This window comes from Lissotriton vulgaris, chromosome 6 (assembly GCF_964263255.1).
Source record: "Lissotriton vulgaris chromosome 6, aLisVul1.2, whole genome shotgun sequence".
NCBI lineage: Eukaryota > Metazoa > Chordata > Amphibia > Caudata > Salamandridae > Lissotriton > Lissotriton vulgaris.
The window spans coordinates 94318688-94339365 of NC_141694.1; the positions used below are offsets into that span (position 1 = coordinate 94318688).

A 20678-nucleotide genomic window follows, 5' to 3' on the forward strand; every position below is an offset into this window, starting at 1 on the left:
ACGTCTCCGACCGGTGCCCCAGATTAGGTTGATCAAGAGAGTGTTGATTGAATAAAAAATGTGTTGGGGGAGAATCACAGGTATGTTCACAAAATAATACAATAGGCGGGGCAGCATAATCATTTTTGAAAGAGCAACTCTACCCATTACAGACAGTGGCAGTGAAGTCCAGAATCCCACGCTACCACGGAGTCGCGTAATGGCTCGTTTAATGTTCCCATCTATTTGGTCCTCAGGCTTTCAGTATATGTGTATACTCAAATATTTAAAGGACGCAGGGGCCACCGGAATCAAATATGTTCCCAAAGGGATATGAGGGGGTCGCAATCCTTCTCTAAAGAAGAACCCAACCGATTTTCCGGGATTAATCGCCATACCCGACAGTATTTCGAATTGTTGGAAGATATTGCAAATTGCCGTGTGGTTTGCCTCCAAGTCACTGAAATATAGCATTATGTCATCTGCATAGATGGATATCAAATGGTATACCCCTCCTACTGGGAGGCCCATCTGGTTGAAGGCCCCTCTTAGCGCCAGCGCAAGAGGTTCCAGTGCCAAAACAAATAAAATTGGGGTTAAGGGGCAACCCTGTCGAGTGCCCCTATGCACTGTGTAGCAATCAGAGACATACCTGCCCATGCGTGCCCTAGCCGTAGGGTTGGTATACAGTAAACGTATCCAACGTATTAGGGTATCTGGAAAGCTGAAGTGTTTTAGCGATGTGAACATGAAAGACCAGGATAAAGAGTCGAATGCCTGTTTCAAGTCAAGCGCTCTACAGCCTGACCGTGGTAGGTCCAGAAGCGATTCTGACATCAGGGCATGTAATCTACGCGTGTTCAATGAGGTACTACCCCCGGGAAGGAATCCGCACTGATCCGTATGGATAAGTGCAGTGAGATGGGGCTGAATATGCTTGGACAGGGCCTTACTAAGGATCTTGTACTCCGTCGAGAGCAAGGAGAGAGGTCTGTAATTGGCCATGTCTAGAGTATCTCTAGCAGGTTTAGGTATGGAGGTAACCAGTGCTTGCATGGTAGATTCTGGTAGTTGCCCTTCCTCGAACGCCAGTTCGTACACTTTCTCAAGGACTGGTAAAAGGATATCCGCATAAGTCGAATAGAATTCTACCGGTAACCCGTCCATACCGGGTTTTTTTTTTGCTCTTGATCGCAGCTCGTATCTCATGCTGCGTAATAGGGCCCTCAAGTGTTTTTTGTGTGTCCTCTGACAGTATCGGAAATGGGAGATCGCTCAGGAAATCAGCCATTTGCACAGAGTCCTCGAGGCCCATGGGTGCAGTTCCAGCCGATGTTCGTCTAACTCCAACCCCCGCTCCAGTCCGTGTCGACTCCGGATCTCCAAGGCTCTCAAGTCCATTGACCCCCTTCCGAACCATGATACTGTTACCCTCCGGAATGTGGCAGCTCTTCCCAGGCAAACAGCCTCTACGATGCCTCCCTATCAGGGTGGACATGTCCCGCAAGTACACACTGCGTCACAAACGGGTCAGGGCATCCATATACTGTCAGGGCCTTGCAGGCACAGAAGAGCAAGAAAGTAATTATGGGGGGCGGACGATAGGCTGTCCCTCCGCGAAGGATCGGCCAGGCACAGGGGCACAGCAGTTATTAAATCGCCTTCAATTCTGCTTCATATGGAGGGGTCCTTATGGAGGCACCATTCGTTCGGTAGTGAGAATGAGGGGCTGTCACCTCGGGAACCATCCCTCTCCAAGGACATTAACTGTCTCTCACACTTTCAGGGGGGGTCCACCACCGTTAGGGCCGCATGTAAGCGTGTTGCAGTTTGTCGCTTCAATAGTCTGTCCTAGGGGGCCCAGTTGTGTCCCCTCACCCGGTCACCGGCCACCGAGCATGCCACCTGCTCGGAGACAGCTCTCAGCAATCAGGCACTCCCCCGTCAGTCTTCGAAGCACAGCTCTGCAAACCAGGGTATTCCAAGTTGTACGGCAGGGCAATGGAGCTACATCCGCTGCCACCAATCAGAGAGGGGGAGGTGGGGTCACAAACCAGGGGACGACAGTCCGCACCCCCCCTCCAGAGCTCACCACCACCTCTCGAGCCGTCTGTCCAGTGTCCCAGGAGCCTCAAAGGTCCGTGAGGTGCCGCTGCCTCCAATCATGGAACAGGCCCCAGGCGCGATGTCACAATCGGTCCCAACCATGCCGTGTTTTGTTCTAGGGCCGCTCTGACATACCAGCAGACCCTCTGCAGTGTCTTCGCAAAGCGTAACGTCAGTCTCAGGTCGTAGCCTCGGCAGATGGGTCCCGTTCCGGCGGCTCTCGAGGTAGTTTCCGGCCGGATAGGCCGGGTCACCAATCACTTCCTCTTCCACTCGAGCTCCCGGCTGGCAAATTCAGGAGGCCGTGGCAGGCCGCATTTTACATACGCCGCTGCGAAGTATTTCGGATCGTCTGATCCTTTCAGGGGGTATCCACACCATTCCTCATATCTGTGGACAGGTCTGGACTCCCTCCGAAGTCCAGTGGCAGGATTTAATCCCCGGGCGCCTCCGGAGCTCTATCGGCAGCCGACCGCCATCATGGCTGGCTAGCCACGGCCCCCCCAACTCATATTCCTTCCTCAGGTCAGCAAATGACTAAGGGATTTCAAATTATAACGCTGCCCCACCAATACAGTCGTAGTTCTTGTCCATGCCTTGCGAATTAATGTGTGTTTGTGTGCCTATGTTTGAATAGGCATCCCATTGGCAGCTCGGGAGAATTGACTCTGTTGCCCAGTTTCTTTGTAGGTACTTGATGGAGCATAGACCACAATTGTATGTGAGGAAGGAGCCCACACAAATACTCAGCAGCTTGGGTGCTGCCTAACTCAGCGTGCTCAGGCTGAACATATCTTGCTTCTGGTGTGCCCCTGGACTTTACCATACCGCAGTCCATTGGAGCTCCACTCTTAAAACTTGGTCTGAAAATCAGCCAACCGTAGGCCACCTTCCTCGATGCATAGGTAGAACCCCAGTGCCACCCTACATCTGTCAGGGCTCCATATCAGTTCAGTTAGGATATTTAATTCAGAAAGAAGGGCACTGTGAGTACAGTCAGTATATATGAAACTAAATATAACATGTGCGGTAGCAGGACCTTTTTTTGGAGTGCTACTCTATCGAGCAGTGACCGAGGTAATTTAATCCAAAAGCTCATTACCTATATAGTTTATACCAATTCATTATTTCGTCTGGCAGGCAACACATCTGCTTACTGTCTGAGTATTCTAATGCCCGCACACATGAAAGTGTGTAGTTCATGTATTTGCATGTTTAATTCTGTTTACTATCAGGCTAGATACATTTTCAGATTATTCCAGTTTCCCCAGTGTATGAGGAAGCCCCATTGCTGCATTGCAAATATCATCTGCATAAAGCCATATGACATGTTTCTGCCCTGTATATCCAGCTCCTGTCCTCCTATTTTTCCCCTCATTTGGCTAGCTAATAGCTTCATGGCCAAGACAAATACCAGCAGGGGCAAAGCCTTGAACCTCTCTTTAGCCACCAAGGCACTGAAATCACCCTGCTGGTCTTCCACAGTTTAATCCAGTCTCTCATCTCTGCACCAAAACCCATTGCTTCAAGCACCTTGACATGGTACCCCATTTTAACATATCAAATTCTTTCTCCATGTTTGTTAAGCCCACTCCCTCATTTGCGTTCTCTTCTGTCATGCTGTCTACTATGTGAAAGGGCCCACAGATGTTGAATACGGTGTTCCTTTCTGGGACAAACTCACTCTGATTGCAGTAAATTAGCTGTGTATGGACCCTTTGTCTTCTGTTTGCTCTTAAATTATCTACATGTTTGCAATCGACAAACGTTGATATAGTTAGCAGCTCGGCTGGTCTGTCATCTTTAGGCAGAACTGTTTAATGGTCTTCAGTATTTCTCTCTTTGGCTGTTGTGTACATTTAAAATAGGTGTTGGACCAATTGGGTCTGCTACATTTGATGGTGGGGACTGCAGTTGGCCTTAAGAGCAGGTTGCGTCCCTTCTTTTGTTTCTTTCGTCTCTTTCGTCTGCGCTTGTTGACTCGCAACTTTGTGGAGTTGAGGAACCCTGTTTGTACGACCGACTCCCAGGCTTACTCCAGTTCAGTGAAGTAGTAGTATGTTTGTTTCTTCTTTATCATTAGCTTGGCAAAGACGAGCAAAGCACATTTGAGTCCTATTTTGCACACCTTGTGTTTCACTCCCTGAAATGAGGCCCTATGGGCTGAACTGTTTAACACTTGTTTTTCTATTTTGATCTGTGAGGCTTGAGTGGCTACCTGCAGGAAAATGTATCTTTCTTTATAATGTATCAGCATTGCCACTACTGAGCTTGGTGGAGCACCGAGGCAGGACATATTGTCTGCACTTGATGAACTCTTTCAATTCAGAATAAATCTGATTTCTGAGGTGTCACTATGGTTTGAAATCAGTTCTCCAAGAATGTAATAGTATTTTGTCCCCCGTTCCTTTGGCATGCCTTCTATTTACAGTTTGCTGCTGAATAGCATGCCTGCCTTCCATGACGCAAATGTGGACCATGAGGGCTTGCATTTGTAGTCGTAGTTCAGTCGTTTGTGGTTGAAGTTTTACACAGTTTATTGAGTCTGAGATTTTTGTCAGTATGTTTTTCTCACTGGTCCCAGATCTAGGGTGACTGTTTTCCTAATTATGTTGAATGCCTCCAGTATGATATCCAGCGTATCACGTTTCTTCACCTTGTTTCTGTCAGGATCTTTAGTGCCTTATAGCTTATCTTTAGGCTCATTGTATTTGATCTAGTCTACCCCATATGTGGCTTTGTTCAGTTGTTGGGTGCAGTCCTGGTTACTATACAGAAAAAGTTGAGGTTGGGTCGTTTTTGGGGGCCAGGATACTGGTTTGTGATTCAGGTAATTAAGTGCCTCGGTCCCGCTTCCCACCTCAGATGAACCAATGTGCGTGAGTCTGAGGCTGTTTGTTCGGTGGACCTGGGACATATCCCAGGGGTTGCTAGCCTTTGCTCTCCGCTTTCATACCCACGTATGGTCTTCATTCCATTGGAATAGGGCGAGCTGCTTCAGTGCCAACCGCGCACTTCACAAATCAAAGTAGCCTAACGGAAATATGCAAGCTTTCACAGAGTAGGTTTTACTAGGCAGCTGGATGTTATACTGTCTGTGATGCCCTGCCTTCTCTTGTCTGATGGAATTCACCCTTGGAAGGGGCACACCTGCATGCCAGAGGGCTTTGATCACCATATGCCTCCACACAGCTGATCTAATCCTCTATGCAGCCTTGCACATCACTTTGTCTGTAGCCTCCCCCAGCATATTCAAGGCCGGAGGTGCTCTCTGTTCTCAGGAGGAGGGGGTGCATGGGCTGCAGTCATGCCGGAACTCTCCATACTCTCAGTCTGGCTTCAGTGAAGTTCCTCCATCAGTGTCCTATTGGTGCAGCCCGTAATGTTTGCTGTTATTGCAGCATATTCTGTGACTCTGGAGCTCTGGGTCAGGAGCTCTCCAAGATCATGTCCATCTTCTTGACTGCCATGGCCATGCCCTCCAAATAGTCAAGCGCCATTGCTGATTGTAATAGCCCCAGAGTGGCTGGTGGTTCACAGACATTCTTCCTCTTTCTGTGTGTCCATATAGGAGACTGCCATGCAGGCCAGTTCCAGGAACTTGTACCTCCTACAGGACATTCCGAAAAGAGATAAACAATGATCCAGGTGACTCGAAAGTTAGAGAGTGTCTCAAAGCTTTTTTGATTACCACTGCAAAAAAAGAGCAGCAAGAGAGCATCCTTGAATCATTGCACAACACTATCAATTGCAGTCAGTAAACTGTTACTAAGCCTACCATAATAGATGTTCAGTATTTCTGGGTTTCTGCTGTGAACACACTGGGCTGAATGATTAAGGAACTGAATGAGTGTGCCCAGCCTGTTGGCCTATGTTTCTGAGTAAGACCCTTGTGGTTTATGACGGATTCTATTAATCACTTGTTACATCTCTCACACTACTAACAACACAATATTGCTTATAACAGTTTAGTTAAATTTAGGTGAGAAGTACGGAACATGGAATTCCTCTGATAATTTAACTTGAGATGTGCCCTGATAGGTTTCAAATTCTAAGACCTAACCCCAGATCACCTCACATGGCGTCTTACCGAGAGGATTGGGGTGCATCTCCTACAAGTCCTTAGAATAAGATCTTTTTACCAACTGCCTGACACAAACCAGCTTCTAAAAACCTCCAGATGCAACTGATCTCTTCACAGAATCTGCACCTTCTGGAAGGTCTAAGTAGCTTCCCCTGAGTTGAAAAGGCTCCACACAATAGTCACTCAGAAAGATTTCAGCCCACATGTCGACGTACAAATCAATAATTTGATGTGAAATACAGACAGAGCTTCAATCCCTTATTCCTCTCATGCCAGTACTTCTGCTACGCAGATAACAGTACTGTGCATGGCTCTAGGTTCTACAAATACAGTCAGATGGATAAGCATTGCAGTCATTAAGTAAATCTAAGTCAGCTGCCATTAATGATTTTTACATAGCTTAATTGTTGATTAATCTGTGCCTACCAGAAAAAAGACTACTCAAGGACACAATGTGCCCCATCCTCTGCCCACACCCCAGCCCTCACATCCTAGCTTTTTGTTGGGGGAGAAGAGGGTGGAGGTTCTATCTGTCGGTCTCTGTGTTCATATTGTGAAAGCGTTACACAATGTCATTTGTTTTTTTCAGCCCAAGCAGGGCTTATTTACCTGACACTGCTATTGCTATATTAATTAATGACTCTCTCCTCACAGATGGGATTTCCTTCCAAAAATAATCACGCCAGCTGTGAGTATTCTCGCCTCGATTTTGCTACTGACGAGGACTACTATGAATTCTTAGCAAGTAAGTGATTGTGGTCCAGTGGCATGACAAGTATTCCAGCAATGTAGAATGTAATTCATGATAAGTTCCACTATCTTATTAGGTGCTATAACTTCAGTTTCTGAAATTAAATGCGCTACTTCTTCCCCAAAATATGGGCAGGTGCTCTTGCATTCTGATTGCTCCTTTGATGCCGACTTAAAACCTGATTGCAGGGCATCGAAAAAAAAGCGGCGAATGTTAAAATCTGTCCAAATTGTTTAAAGCTTTGCATTGCCATTTGTTGAACCATGCAGCTATTGTAAAAACAAAAAAGACTTAAGGTTTAGGTACATATAAAATTAGAAATTACTTTTGAAAGATATTTGTTAAGCTTTACATTGAATGTTGATAGTTATCATATATTCGGTGTTATCTGTATTACCTCTTTTACTGTTTAGGAAGCATAATTAGCACTGCTCATTAATGAAGCTGTGGCTTGAGTATCTGATTCTTAACCGTAACCATTGGGCAGCATTGGAGGAATGCATGAAAGGCAACACAACAAAGCAATCTAGACAATAGTGGGTATGACCAAAGGAGAAGAGGGTTGAAGGGCTATAAGATCAGTCAGAGGATGTTCAGTTTTGTGCAAAGGTAAGGGAACAGGTGCTTTGCAGGTCTGTATATCTGGCAAGGCCCATGAATCGTATTAGCACTCATCTCTATTGTTTGAAATGGTAGTGGGGAAGAGAGTTGTCTGTGTTTACATTTTTAAGCCGCCGTTGATACCCCAATATCCCCCCAATATCTTCACCGAAGATATCTGGCGTGACTTCAATGCTTTGACGCTCCATCTCTCGATGTCGAGCCCGATGGTCGCAAAGGGTTTTCTTTTACCGAAACTATCTGCAAGCGTTGCAGTCTACTTCTTTGTGCTCCGGAGACAAGCACAAGTTACACACCTGGTGTGAGTCAGTACCCGGGTACTTTGTGTGGCACTGTGGACAGAATTTGAGCAGAGTCCGTTACATCAGAGAGCTGGACCGATGCAGTTAGCTCCGAAGACCGCCCAAGAAGCTTTCCGATCAAAAAGTAGATTTCGTTGACCGAAACGATACGTTGAGAGTTGGGAAACGTGTAAGAAACAATACAGTCGAGGGTAGAGAGAATTGCGCAGCAAGGAGAACCCGAAGAACGGTTTCGATCTGGAGCGCAGCAATACCCGTCCGAACCCAATAGCTGAAAAAAACAATCTGACAATGGAATCGATGCTCATGCGCACTATCACCGAAAGGAGGAGTCACCTTACCTCGTGACTAGGAAAGACTTCTTTAAAGACAACCAACTTGCAAACATCCTGACCCAACACTAGATGGCAGGAGTATGCAAAGCATGTGAATCTACAGCTCTACATGCCAAGAACCGATGCTTACTGGGAAAGTAACATAACCCTTCCATTGCTGGCTCGATGTGTCTTCTTTTTAAAGTGCGAAGATCTGAAGACGAGATTAATTTAGTAGCTACATTACGGGCCAGGCATGGTTCTCACATTTGGTGAGCATTTTGTCGAAGTCCTCTCTTGCTAATGAACCATCCATGGAGCTTTTTAAACCGGTCAGGCGACCAACCAGCAGATGGTTTTACACTGTACAATATTTGATTCCATGAATTATTAATGTTGTAGTCTAATACACCTAACATTATTATGTCCTGGTGCAAGACATACAGTAATGTTTGCTACATTTACTTAATGCATTGCGTGTTAGAATGCACTGATTGAAGGAAAGATAGCCTTCCACTTTATAATATAATCGTAATACTAATTTTAGAATTTTTGGAAGACATTGAGTCGTTCACTTGGACAGATCTTCACCATCCACATAGTATCTTATTTCACAAGATTGATGTCATTTGTACCATTGCATAGATATTTGTGGAAACATTTATCAAAGAAGGTGCTTTTTGTATTTGAGATTGCATCATAGCATAGGTTAAGTGAATTTTCGGCTCCGATAGCTAAGGAGCTTTTGACATTGAGTGAGGTCTAAAACCCAATCTAAGTTTTTACCAATGTTTACCAATATTCCCTGTAGACTAAACAATTATTATTTCAAAATTCGCAAATAGCACTAGACGAGGTCACTACACATAACGTGCTTTGAATGAATGAATGAATGAAAGAGCTTTTATATAGCGCAACGTTCACTCCAAGGAGTATCTTGGCGCTTTATGCGGAGATAGAGGGCACCTGATAGGAGAAGAGCTGACACAAGCTCAGATGTCAGAACTTTAGGTAAGAGACTACACAGTGTTGTCAGGGATACCAAAGATCAAGGTTTTTAAGGACTTCCTAAAGTTGAGTTCCGTTTGTGTGTCTCTAAGTTGAGTTGGCAAGGACGAAGGATGCGGAAGGATGGTTATCTGGCTGTCACAGGACTTCCAACCCTCAGTTTCTGTCTAAGCTTATCTCGTCAGTGATTAATCTACTTCGCTGGTGCGGTCTTTTTTAAAGGATTTTCATTGTAGTTATCTAGCGCAAATTCGACCGAAGGTATCAAAACGCTGTACATGAGCACCAGTTCCATTACAGATGAACACACTCATTTTGTTAGGCATGGGGAGATTAAGTGATTTGTCCAGAATCACAGGATGATGAGAATCATTGCCAAGACTCGAACCCGGTTCCCCAGTCTTGAGGTCGACTGCTCTAGCCGTTTGGGCACATCCTCTTCCCAAGGGTCTGGGGCATTTGCTCACAACCACTCAGTTATGCATGTGTTTTTTGTCTTTTTTTTTTTATTACAGATTGCATGAAGTACACAGCTATTTGCCTACAACCCAGGGGCCGGCAACAGTGAAGTAAGCACCATAGGTTTATATAACACAGCGGTGCCTCCCAAAATTTGGAAGGAATTTGAAGATGAGTTCTTCCCCACACTCCATCTCATCTGCAATCAATCCCTGCTGACTGGCACCGTCCCTGCTCACTGGAAACGGGCGCTAGTCTCCCCCTTGTTAAAAAAAACCTTCCTTGGATCCCGACTGTTCCAAAAACTATCGGCCCATTTCACTGCTGCCGTTCCCCGCCAAGATAGTTGAGCGGGTGGTTAGTAACCCTCTTTCCACCCACCTGGAACATCATCTCCTACTTGACGAGGACCAATTCGGCTTTCGGCCTGCTCATGGAACCGAAACAGCTCTCATCACCGCTATGGACGAACTGCAAAGGCGTGCAGACAGAAGACAGGCTTCATTTTTGATCCTGCTCGATATGTCCGCCACCTTTGACACAGTAAACCATAAGATCCTACTGAGGCGGTTGTCTGAGGTAGGAGTGAGAGACTCGGCACTGCAATGGTTCCACTCTTTTCTGCATGATAGGCAGCAGGCAGTTTCTATGCCTCCTTTCCAATCATGCCTTTCCCCGGTGCGGCACGGAGTTCCTCAGGGCTCTGCTATCAGCCCAATTCTTTTTAATGTGTACCTCAGGCCGCTAATTAGGCTTATTAAAGGATTCGGCATTAGAATTGTTAATTATGCCGATGATACGCAGATGATCCTCTCCTTGGAAGGTGAGGATTCTGTCTCTGTGGAGGTCTTTCACAATTGTCTACGGAACACGTCAAGTTGGTTAAAGGCTAACTCACTTCAGTTTATTGTCGGGAAAACCGAAGTGCTCTTTAGCGCTGGAACGAGGATCCCTCGCCCATTTCCTAACAACTTCTGGCCCCCAGAAACAGGCTCCAACGTACGGCCTACGGAATCTGTCCACAACCTAGGGGTCATGTTAAACCAGGGGCTCAGCATGGACACCCATGTGCAGAAAACATTGGCTTGCTGCCTTGCCATCCTTTGTTCACTTAGGAAGGTTCTGCCCCTCTTACCCACTTATGCTCGCGCCCAAGTGGTCAGATGTACTATCCTGAGCAGGCTGGATTATTGTAATGCCCTCCTGCTCGGGGCTCCTGAATATCTACTGGACAGGCTCCAAAGGGTTCAATCCGCGGCCGCGAAATTGGCCTTGGGGATGCCTAGAAGATCTCATGGACCATTGGCCTTGGCAAAGCTACACTGGCTTCCGCTTAGACAAAGAATCCAATTAAAAGCCCTCTGTATAGTTTTTAAGGCTCTTCACGGTTGCGGTCCAGCCCCTTTACAATCCAAGTTTGTTTGGTACACTCCTACCAGACAACTTCGCTCATCTGATGCTAGACTGGTAGTTGTTCCCAGATTTAGGAAGGTCAGAGCTGGAGGTAGATCCTTTGAGGTGACTGCCGCTAGACTCTGGAACTCCCTCCCCATCGAGCTTAGGTCCACAAATGAACTCTTGCAGTTCAGAAAAAAGGTGAAAACCTGGCCCTTCCCTTGCTAGCCTCTCCTACGGTATCTGATCTTCAGCCCTTTTGGTTTCTGTTAGCGCCAGGATGCCTGCAATGGTGACAGTTTGCGCTCTATAAATTCTCAAATAAATAAATAATTCGTAGACAACCCGGGGGTCCAGCAGAAATATAGGGGTCCCCAAATATGTACCAATCCAATTCACATGGCTAGAACGTGCAATCTATACCTTATACCGTTCTACCAAACAATTTAAAAAAGAACAACAACACCCCCCGCCAGGTCAAAGAAACACATACTGCAATTCCCCAACCCGAAGCCCATCATGCGTAACAATCCAATGTTGTGTAGCCATCTGGGCATGAACCATTGCCAGAAAAACACCACAGTTCTTATCAGAGGATGTGCATCAAGTACCTACTTCACAAAGACACACTTCAGGCCACTTTATTCTTGTCTATCTCTGTCCATACTGAGGTCCGAACCACCTTGGGCCAACCAGTACACAAAGGGACCCCATATATCCTGCAGCCTAGAGCCACTTGGCATTAATTCCCAATAATTTGATAATTGATCTTGACTGCATTTATCCATTCTGCTATAGAAGTCGGACAAGCCTTTTTCCAGTGCATTGCTACCTGTCAAACAATAGCAGCATGGCCACAAATTTCGTTAGGAAATTCACATACTAAGCCCAATAGCGCCATCAGGGGATTAGCCTGCAAGGGGATATTAATGACGTCACCAATGTGTCGAAAAACTTCCTTCCAGTAATTTGCTACCGGCCTGCAATACCAGGAGAGATGAGCAAATTTAGCATCCAAGGCTCCACATCTCCAGCAGCCCACATCTGAGACTAGACCCATGCGGCTTAGCTGTAGCGGTCTCCTATAAACCCTGTGTAGAAAATTAAAGTGTAGAAGTCGTAGCCTATAATTCGTCGAGAGGTGTTCTAACTGTGTACAACAGAACCGCCACTGTTCGTCAGTGATGGACACATCTAACTCCCTTTCCCAGTCCAAAAATTTTCTAGAGTTACCAGAAAAAAATGGGAGATGACTCCTGAGTTATAATATATATACAAGTTACTAATTTGCAAGGGGACTTGTTGGATATAACGTTTTCCAGAGCGGGGAGCGCTGCCGGAGCAGCCGGGAAACCAGCATACCTCGCCCGACACGCCGCCCTTAGTTGATAGTAAAGTAGCATGTCCGAAGCAGAGGGTGTGAGTGGGTTACACATCTGCTGTTTGCTCAAAAATTTGTCATCTGGGTATAAATCACGGCCCATCACCAAGTTGTGCCTTTTAGCTCTTTCAGTAACAACCTTGTCTGTCAGTGGCCATAAGAGTGGGTTACCCCCCAAAGGGATAGAGGGTGCGTACAACTCCTTTTGACCCGCCCTCTTTGCAATCCGTGTCCACGCCCATTTCAGTGCTTTCACTGTATCTATTTCTGAGTGTGGATGCCTATAAGGCTGAAATACTGCTACCACCAGAGGGGTGGGCGCAGTCCTGTCAATCTCTACGGCAACGTGTGGCTGATATGATATTGGATGCAGCCAGTAGTGCAAAAACTGAACTGTGCCTGAGCACTTTGGGCATATAACTCTATTTCTGGGGCTGCCAGGCCACCCTGAGAGAATGTCAGTGTCAACAACTTCCAAGCCACCCAAGGCTCTCTACCCGCCCATACCAACTCAAGTATAATCGTTTGAAGCCGCTTAAAAAAAGTGTGTTAAGAGGCATAGGAATATTCACAAATAAATATAAAAGTTCGGGGAGAATTACCATCTTAGTTATAGCAATACGACCTGTTAGGGATAATGGGAGATTTCTCCATCTGTGTACTTTACTCTCTATCCAATCTACAACTCGTCAATAGTTGGCCAGCCACAATTCTTGAATGTGGTAACCAGGTAAAGTGTTGCTTCCGTCACCCATTTAATGGGAAATTCAGTAACGCAGGGTTCAGTATCGTCCGTAAGAGGTATCAACACAGATTTCGACCAATGTATCTGTATTCCCGTCAGTCCCCCATAGCGGATCAATTCTCTCATGACGATGTCGAGGTTGTCCTTTGAGTTAATTAAATAAATCGTCATGTCATCCACGTGCATGGATATTAACAGTCCCCTAGATGTGAAACCAATGCTACGCTGAGTATTGTGTTGTCTCAACCTAGCCGTCAAAGGTTCAGTTGTAATAGCAAACAGCAGCGGCGACAGAGGACATCTCTGTTTCGTTCCCCTAGTTATGTTAAATGAGTCTGATATTTGTCCATTCACTTTCACTCTGGCTCGTGGCTTGGTATAAATCAATTGTATTTGTTTAATAAAAAGGGGACTCAGGCCCATCCTAGTGAACAGGGTAAACAGGAACTTCTGCTCCAAAGAATCGAACGCCTTTGTGGCGCCGAGCAGAGCTTCCACCGCCTGAACATGCGGTGCCAAATAATGCAACAGACCAAAGATGACCCGGAGATTATGTGCTGTTGACCTCTCCGGTGTAAAACCGGACTGATCCGATAACGCTATCTGTGGGAGCATAGGACGTAGTCTATTGGCAAAAAGCTTGGCATATATTTTTGCATGTAGATTGATCAGGGACAGTGGACGATAAGAATCAGGTTTGGTTGGGTCCTTATCGGGTTTCAATAGTGTCATTATTGTGGCTTCTCTAAGAGTAGGTGGGAGTTCTCCTTTCTCTATTGCCTCCTGAAAAACTAGCAGCAGACGGGGGACTATAATGTCTACATATTCCTTATAAAAGGCTGCAGTGAGACCATCTGCGCCTGGGGCCTTATCCGCAGGCATGCTCAATATCACTTGTCTCACATCCTCTACAGTAATGGCCAATTCCATATAAGTTCTAGCCCCATCATTAAACCATGCCAAAGCCACTGTGTCCAAATAGTCAGAGATGTCGGAATGAGACGGGTCAATCTGAGAGGTATATAGTGACTTAATAAAATGTTGTCATGGTTGCCAGGATATCCTGCGGAGTTCTAGCTAACCCCCCATTGTCCGTGTGGAGTTCAGTTTTGTAGTCCGATCCCCTAGGGGGACGGAGCATATTCGCCAGTGTTTTCCCCGCTCGATCACCCCACCATATCTACGGGCCTGGGTATATTTACGCAAGTAAGCAGTTTCCCTGTCTGCCTCTTCTTGGAATTCTGTTAATTTAGTTCTCAACACAGCTTTAGTGTTAGGGGAGGGATTGACCTGGAGGCTCAATTCTAACTTTTTGATATCGCCCTGCAGCCTGTGTAGAGTATTGCGTATGTCCCTCAACACTCCTGTCTTCATTGCCATACAGTGCCCCCTAGCGACCACTTTGAAGGCCTCCCACAGTGTCCCAGGGGAGTCCACCAAACCCTCATTCAGCTCAAAAAAGTCGACTATTTTCACTCTAAGCTCTTCTCTGAAGACATCCAACAGCCCCCTTGATAGAAATCTACAGCTGAATGGCTGAATGTATGGTGGTGGGATGTGCAATGTAATCTGTACAGGGGCATGGTCAGAAAAGGTGCGCGGGAAGTGGCTAGCTCCAGTTACCCAAGCATGCAAGTCACGGGTCGTCAACCAAAAGTCCAACCTGGACCAGGCATTACGATGTTGTGTTATACACGTGCCTTCACTAGCCAGCGGGTGCAATAATCTCCATGTGTCAACTAATTGTAGATCTTCAATAATGCCCAAGAGCATTCCAGCCGCCCTTGGATGGTGCTCACGATCTGCACCCTGTCTATCAATACTAGGAGCTTCATCATTGGGCCCACCGGGAGAAGCCGAATGCCTCCCCGGTGTGCTACCACACCAGAATACTGCAGAGCTGGTAATTTGTGAAGTTTATGTGAATGTGACTTAAAGTGGAGACAGCCAATCAATTAATTTGGTAGTTTCCCCACACATCGCTTTTAATATGTCAGATTGGCCACAGAATAAAATTTTATGTCGTGACATTTTTAAACCTTTTTTTCACATTCACATAACCTTCACAAATTACCAGCTCCGCAGTATTCTGGCGTGGTAGCACACCGGGGAGGCATTTGACTTCTCCCGGTGGGCCCAATGATGAAGCATGTCACCAACCAGGGTGGTGAGTGAGGGCTTTCCATATAAACCTAATAAGATTTATATATTCATCTTCTCTCCTCTTGTGCTTTTTTGTACTGATTTACACTCTTTTGTTGTTTGAAATATACCTACCTGGGGGACTAAGAGTGTTTTCTTCCCTCCCTCTCTCGTTGATAAGATATATCAATACTAGGGTACAGAACAACATTAAAATCTTCACCCCAGAGCATCGCCACCTTACCCAGTGATTGAATTTTGTGCCATAAAGTCTGAAAAAACTTTGGACAGTTAATGTTGGGACCATATGTGTTAACGATCACTGTTGGAGTGTTGCAAAGCGTACCTAGGAGCAATACATATCTTCCCTCATGATCAATCATCGTCTGATGTGTCTTCCACTGCAGTCCTCTGCGTATCAATATCGCTACCCCCTGGAGTAATTAGAGTAGGTGGCCTCCACCACCTAACCCAATCTAGCATGCTTAAGGACATTAGTAGCTGGTGATGCTAGGTGAGTTTCTTGCAACAAACATATATCCACCCCATGTCTAATTAAGTAGGAGTGAATTAGTCTGGCCTTCCGTCTATCGTTTAATCCTCTGACGTTCCATGAGAGACAATTAACAGTAGTCATAGTTGTTGATTGTGAACCATATATTCATGGGCAATCTTGTTCTCCCATACTTCCCGCCATGATGACCAATTATATGTAGCCCTAAAATTCCAAAAAATCCTCCCAGAAAGTACTGCCACGCAAGAGGGCAAGGCAGTCATGAACAAGACATTTTCTATATTGTGTAACCTAGCAGCAACAACAAGGAACAAACCCCTACCTACCCCTCCCACACCAACCCCCCAATTAGGTTGTGTCCATCCCCCCACTTCCCACCCCACCAAGAACCCAAACCCAAAAGAACAAGCACAAGGGAATCATCCCACAGGGTAAGTGAGGTCACCGGCGATCTACCCTACTCTCTTGGTAGGGGGGCCTAGGCCAGAACATGTCACGCCAATGCAATACCACTCAGCAGAGTAATATGTACAACCACTCAAACAACAGTGATCCACCGTCCAGTTATGTTGGGGCAGCAATGTACAAGGCAATAGCACAATTTTTCTAAATCAAAAAAGATAACCATATCGGAATAGAACAAAGTAACATATTTCCACTTATCTGCGAGTCCAACGATCAAGACCCATTATGTCAGTCATTATCACTCAATGTTCTCTCCGATTGCGAGTCCGTGTGTGGAGTTTTCTGTTTATGTTCTTTTGCCATTTGCTTTGCATACGTCAGCGCTGCTTTAGTGTCCGTAAAGAAGGTTGGCTTTCCAGAGCCTTGAACCCTCAGTTTTGCCCGGTAGATTATAGCATATCTGGTACCGATCTGTTGGAAAATTTTCTTCGCAGGGATGAATTCACGTTGCACCGCCTGCACCTGGAGCATGACGTCCGGGTATAGTGCTATATTGTTACCTCGAAATTGGATAGCCCCCTTTTCTCTAGCAAGCCGAAGAATCGTGTCTCTATCCCTATAATTTAATACTCGGGCCAGGATAGGTCTCGCCGGTGCTCCCGGCTTGGGCCGGGGACCCAATGTATGGTGTGCGCGCTCAGTTAAGAACATTGACAACAGCTCCGAGCCAAAGAGTTTGCGCATCATCTCCTCTATGTACTTCTCCATATTCTGAATGTCTGTGGGTTCTGCAATCCCTGTGGTGCGAATGTTATTACGCCTCGATCTGGCTTCCAAATCCTCATTCTTCTGTTTAATGAGCTGCAGAACCCCATCCATACCACACAATTTTCTGTCCATGTCAGTTTGACCCTCCTCCGTCTCTGTGATCCTTGTTTCAATCACACTTAGCCGACCGTCGTGCTTTTCAACTCGTTGCGTTATTCTATTTAACCGTTCCACCAACGAGTCAATTTTTGAGTCTATCCCCTGGAGACTGGATTTCAAGTCTTTAAACATCGAACAAATCTCATCCTCGGGTGTTTGGACCACGGTGCTGACCCCCGGTGGTTCCTGGCGGTCCGCGTCTGCGTCCGTGGGTTTGTTAGTTTTTTTATCAAAAGTAATCTTCAAAAAGCTGACATGTTTCCGGCTTCTCCTTGGCGACTCACCTAGTGCGACCAATATACCGTGTGGTGCCACCAATGCTGCAGATCGGGTCGCTCTATTACTGTGACCAGTGGCTCACAGGATCAATGTCACAGCCCACACATATCCCCGCCTTCGATGGTTGGCCTCCAGGAAACAGCCAGGCCCAGTGCACCACTCCATTTCTCGACTAATATTCCTATGCGTCGACAGCGGTCACTCTCCTCTTACGTTCCCTCTCAAGCTGCCGCTTTTTCACACCACTATTTTGCAGGGTATCCGAATGTATACAAAGTCCGACTCCAGCTCACCCCTCAGGGCCGTCTTTCCACAAGAATAAGGCCGGCTAATGTCTGTCTCTGATCCTAGGCACGAGACTCCGCAACCTAGAAGTGTTCGATAGGGTGCCAATACCGTCGGAACTTCCCTCAATCACTCAATGACACAGATCACGTCCAAAAGAAAAATGGGAGAGCTATAGCAGTACAGCAACTGTTGTACCTGCATCTCACCATAGATGCATGTATTCGGGGGGGGAAGAGGGTGCAACAACACACGTGGCATGGCATCTGTGTACAGGCCCCCCCGAGACTCAGTCCGCAATCAAAGTATATGGGCACAGGTTAATCCAGCCCTTCCCTGCAGACTGTGAAATACAGCGCGACCGCCCCCCGCCTTATACCGCCTACGCCCGCAAAAAATGGCGGACTCGCAGTCTCACTCGGGGAAATGCGCGAGGGGCCGAATGAAGGCCTGTGCACTTCTGTCTCGCCGCTTCCTCCCGAACCCAGCGCCTCCGTGCAGCGTCACAGGCGACAACACACACTCAGTTCAAAGGCCTCACCTCCGCTGCTGCAAAGACGTATATTTGCGGCTCCTCCCGCTCTGATAGTAGCACTAACACACTTCTTTACGGACCGGTACTTATCACAATTGTGGTCTCCAGCACCTCTCGCGTACCTCCAGAGGTGTTCTCTACTCGATGGAGATCCGCGGACGCCCCATAACTCCAGCCACCCGAACTTCCGGTGGCTCCACTCCGGGCGCCTCGCTGCTAGCTCCGCCCGCCTCTCAACTTCACATCCCGGCTTGGTGTCTGCCGTCACGGCAGCAGGCCTCTCGATCCGCTATGATTTCGGGGTGCCGGTGGGGCCGATCACCTCAAAATACACCACTGGTCGGCTTCACCTGGCGGGTGGCATTAATTACCGGGCAAAGGATCCCGATTAGGCACTGCAGTTGCGGATAAATTATGGATTTCTGGCCTCGGCCGGCGGAGCCTCTTAATCAAGCGGCCATTCGCAGCCAATCGAAGCCACGCCACCGCGTTTTTTGTCTTCATATCCTTATACATCCTTCATCCAATACATACATGATCTAGAGGGGCTTTAGGCCAGCCAACATCACCAGCTATTGCTTCACTTAAGTATTAACAATATTCTGCCCCAGCCTCCACACAGTATACATTCAGTGTGGCACTTGGGCAGCCCCTTCAATTGGTTTGTTCGCAGCATCATTCACATTTTAGCTCCTCCCGTAAGACAGCGGTTCGGAGTTTGTTTGCTCAGGTATTGCGAGTGCTGTATTCGTGTTTGCTTGCGGTTTGAGCGAGTAACGGGAAGAGAAGCGCTGTGCTGTATTTTATCAGCTTTGGCTACCAACGCTGCTGCTGCATGGTTTCCTTAGCAACATATGTCGAGCTTGCGGCGCACACATGTCATCAGTGGCCCTGCTGGCCTCCCCTTAGCCATCCACAGCTGTGGTGTCTTTCTGCACTCGGTCCATGTTTTTAGCCCGGCGTTGTAATTTTACCAATATACAGACGTGTTCCCCTCATGTTGACAAGCATTTCAGGATTAAATGTATTGTTTGGATCTGATAAATAAAACTTTGTTTTCATAATCGGTATGGCAAACACTACTTTTAAGTTGTCCGTTTTTGCACGCAATAGTAGAGACCTTCAGGGACCTGCGCATCCACAGCATGGCCCTCTTTCTAGGGCTATTGTGTGGGCCGGCCTTTCGTTTCCAGTGTTCGCGCTCCAACCAATCTTGCCCATGTGCACGAGCAACTTTCCCCATCCATGTATGATTATTTATGAATGTCCATATCCGAGTGTGGGTACAAGTGTACGTGTCTCATTGACCTGGTACTTTACCTAGAAATATATCCTGCTCAGGAGAACAAGTACGCTGCAAATAACAGACAAAAAAAAAGTACTCACCGACTTATGAAGACCGTGGGTGTAACGCCGCGAGCAAACAATCAAGTCCGGATGGGTGGGGCCTAAAGGAGACAGGGCGGTAACCAAAAAGCCTCACTTTCAATCGGAGGCCAGCGTTTAGCATAAAGTATGACAAGCTCCAATCAAAAGCATGGGCGGAGCTTCCACTCCACTTCCGAAATCGCCTCAACGACAATAGATCTCGCAGAGTGAGCAGCGCATGCGCTGTGATGCTAGGCGAGACCTAAAAAGGGTCAAGAGACCCATATATCTGCATATGTTAAAGCCAATACTTTGTAAAAACAGCTTAACTTTTTCACAAACCCTTTCTGTAAGTAGACAGAGAAAGGATAGCAGGACAGTGTAGCCCCACTGGCTGCCATTATGTGAGTGTAAAAACAGCATCTGTGCCTTTAAGGACCCAGAGACCACTAGTATCCCGTAATGCTCAGCAGGTGCAGTTGTCTCAGTTCTTTTTTCCGGTTCCTGGTGACAGGATTTTGGAGCAGTAAGCTCGGCCTTTTAGGCTTTTCTCTTAATAAATCACCAGTGGTTTTTGGTGACAACTACTTCATTCAATGGTTTTCAACTGCCCCTTTCATTTTCTGTCTTTTTCTGACAGAAGGTGTGGTATTTTGTCAAATAAAATGGCATCTTTTTTTGACAGGTGTCCTGCCTGTAGTCTGCATCATCTGCCTTCCACAAAGCTATGTTCCTCACAAATGCCTGCACTTCAGTCACTTTTCAAGGCTTATCCTGAGGGAATAGAAGAAGGTTCACCTCCATGGCACAGAAGAGTGACATAGATGCAGTCTGAAGATGGAACATCGGAGCAAGGAGAGGGTCCTCTACTGGGGCTTTTACATCTATCTCCCAGGACCCCAGGCTTAAAAGGTCCCAAAAATAGGACTTCATCCTAAAAACTGCTTAGTTCCCGGTCGACGTTTAGAGGTTCGACGTTGAGACAAGGGACTGCACCAACTTGTTCTCCATCGAGGACTGGGTTGACATCATTGATGTCAAGGCATGTTAGGTGGACGTCGGAGGTGACTTCACCATC

General features: G+C 46.7%; 1 protein-coding gene across 2 annotated transcripts in view; it reads left to right on the plus strand.

The window, feature by feature from the left end:
• Positions 1 to 20678, plus strand: part of LOC147706850 (exportin-5-like) — a 2308032-nt gene that overhangs the window by 439256 nt on the left and 1848098 nt on the right. For both annotated transcript variants that reach the window (XM_086926017.1, XM_086926018.1), the window contains exon 12: positions 6824 to 6914. In XM_086926017.1, the coding sequence (XP_086782143.1) occupies positions 6824 to 6914 (91 nt within the window). The remainder of the gene's footprint in view (positions 1 to 6823; positions 6915 to 20678) is intronic.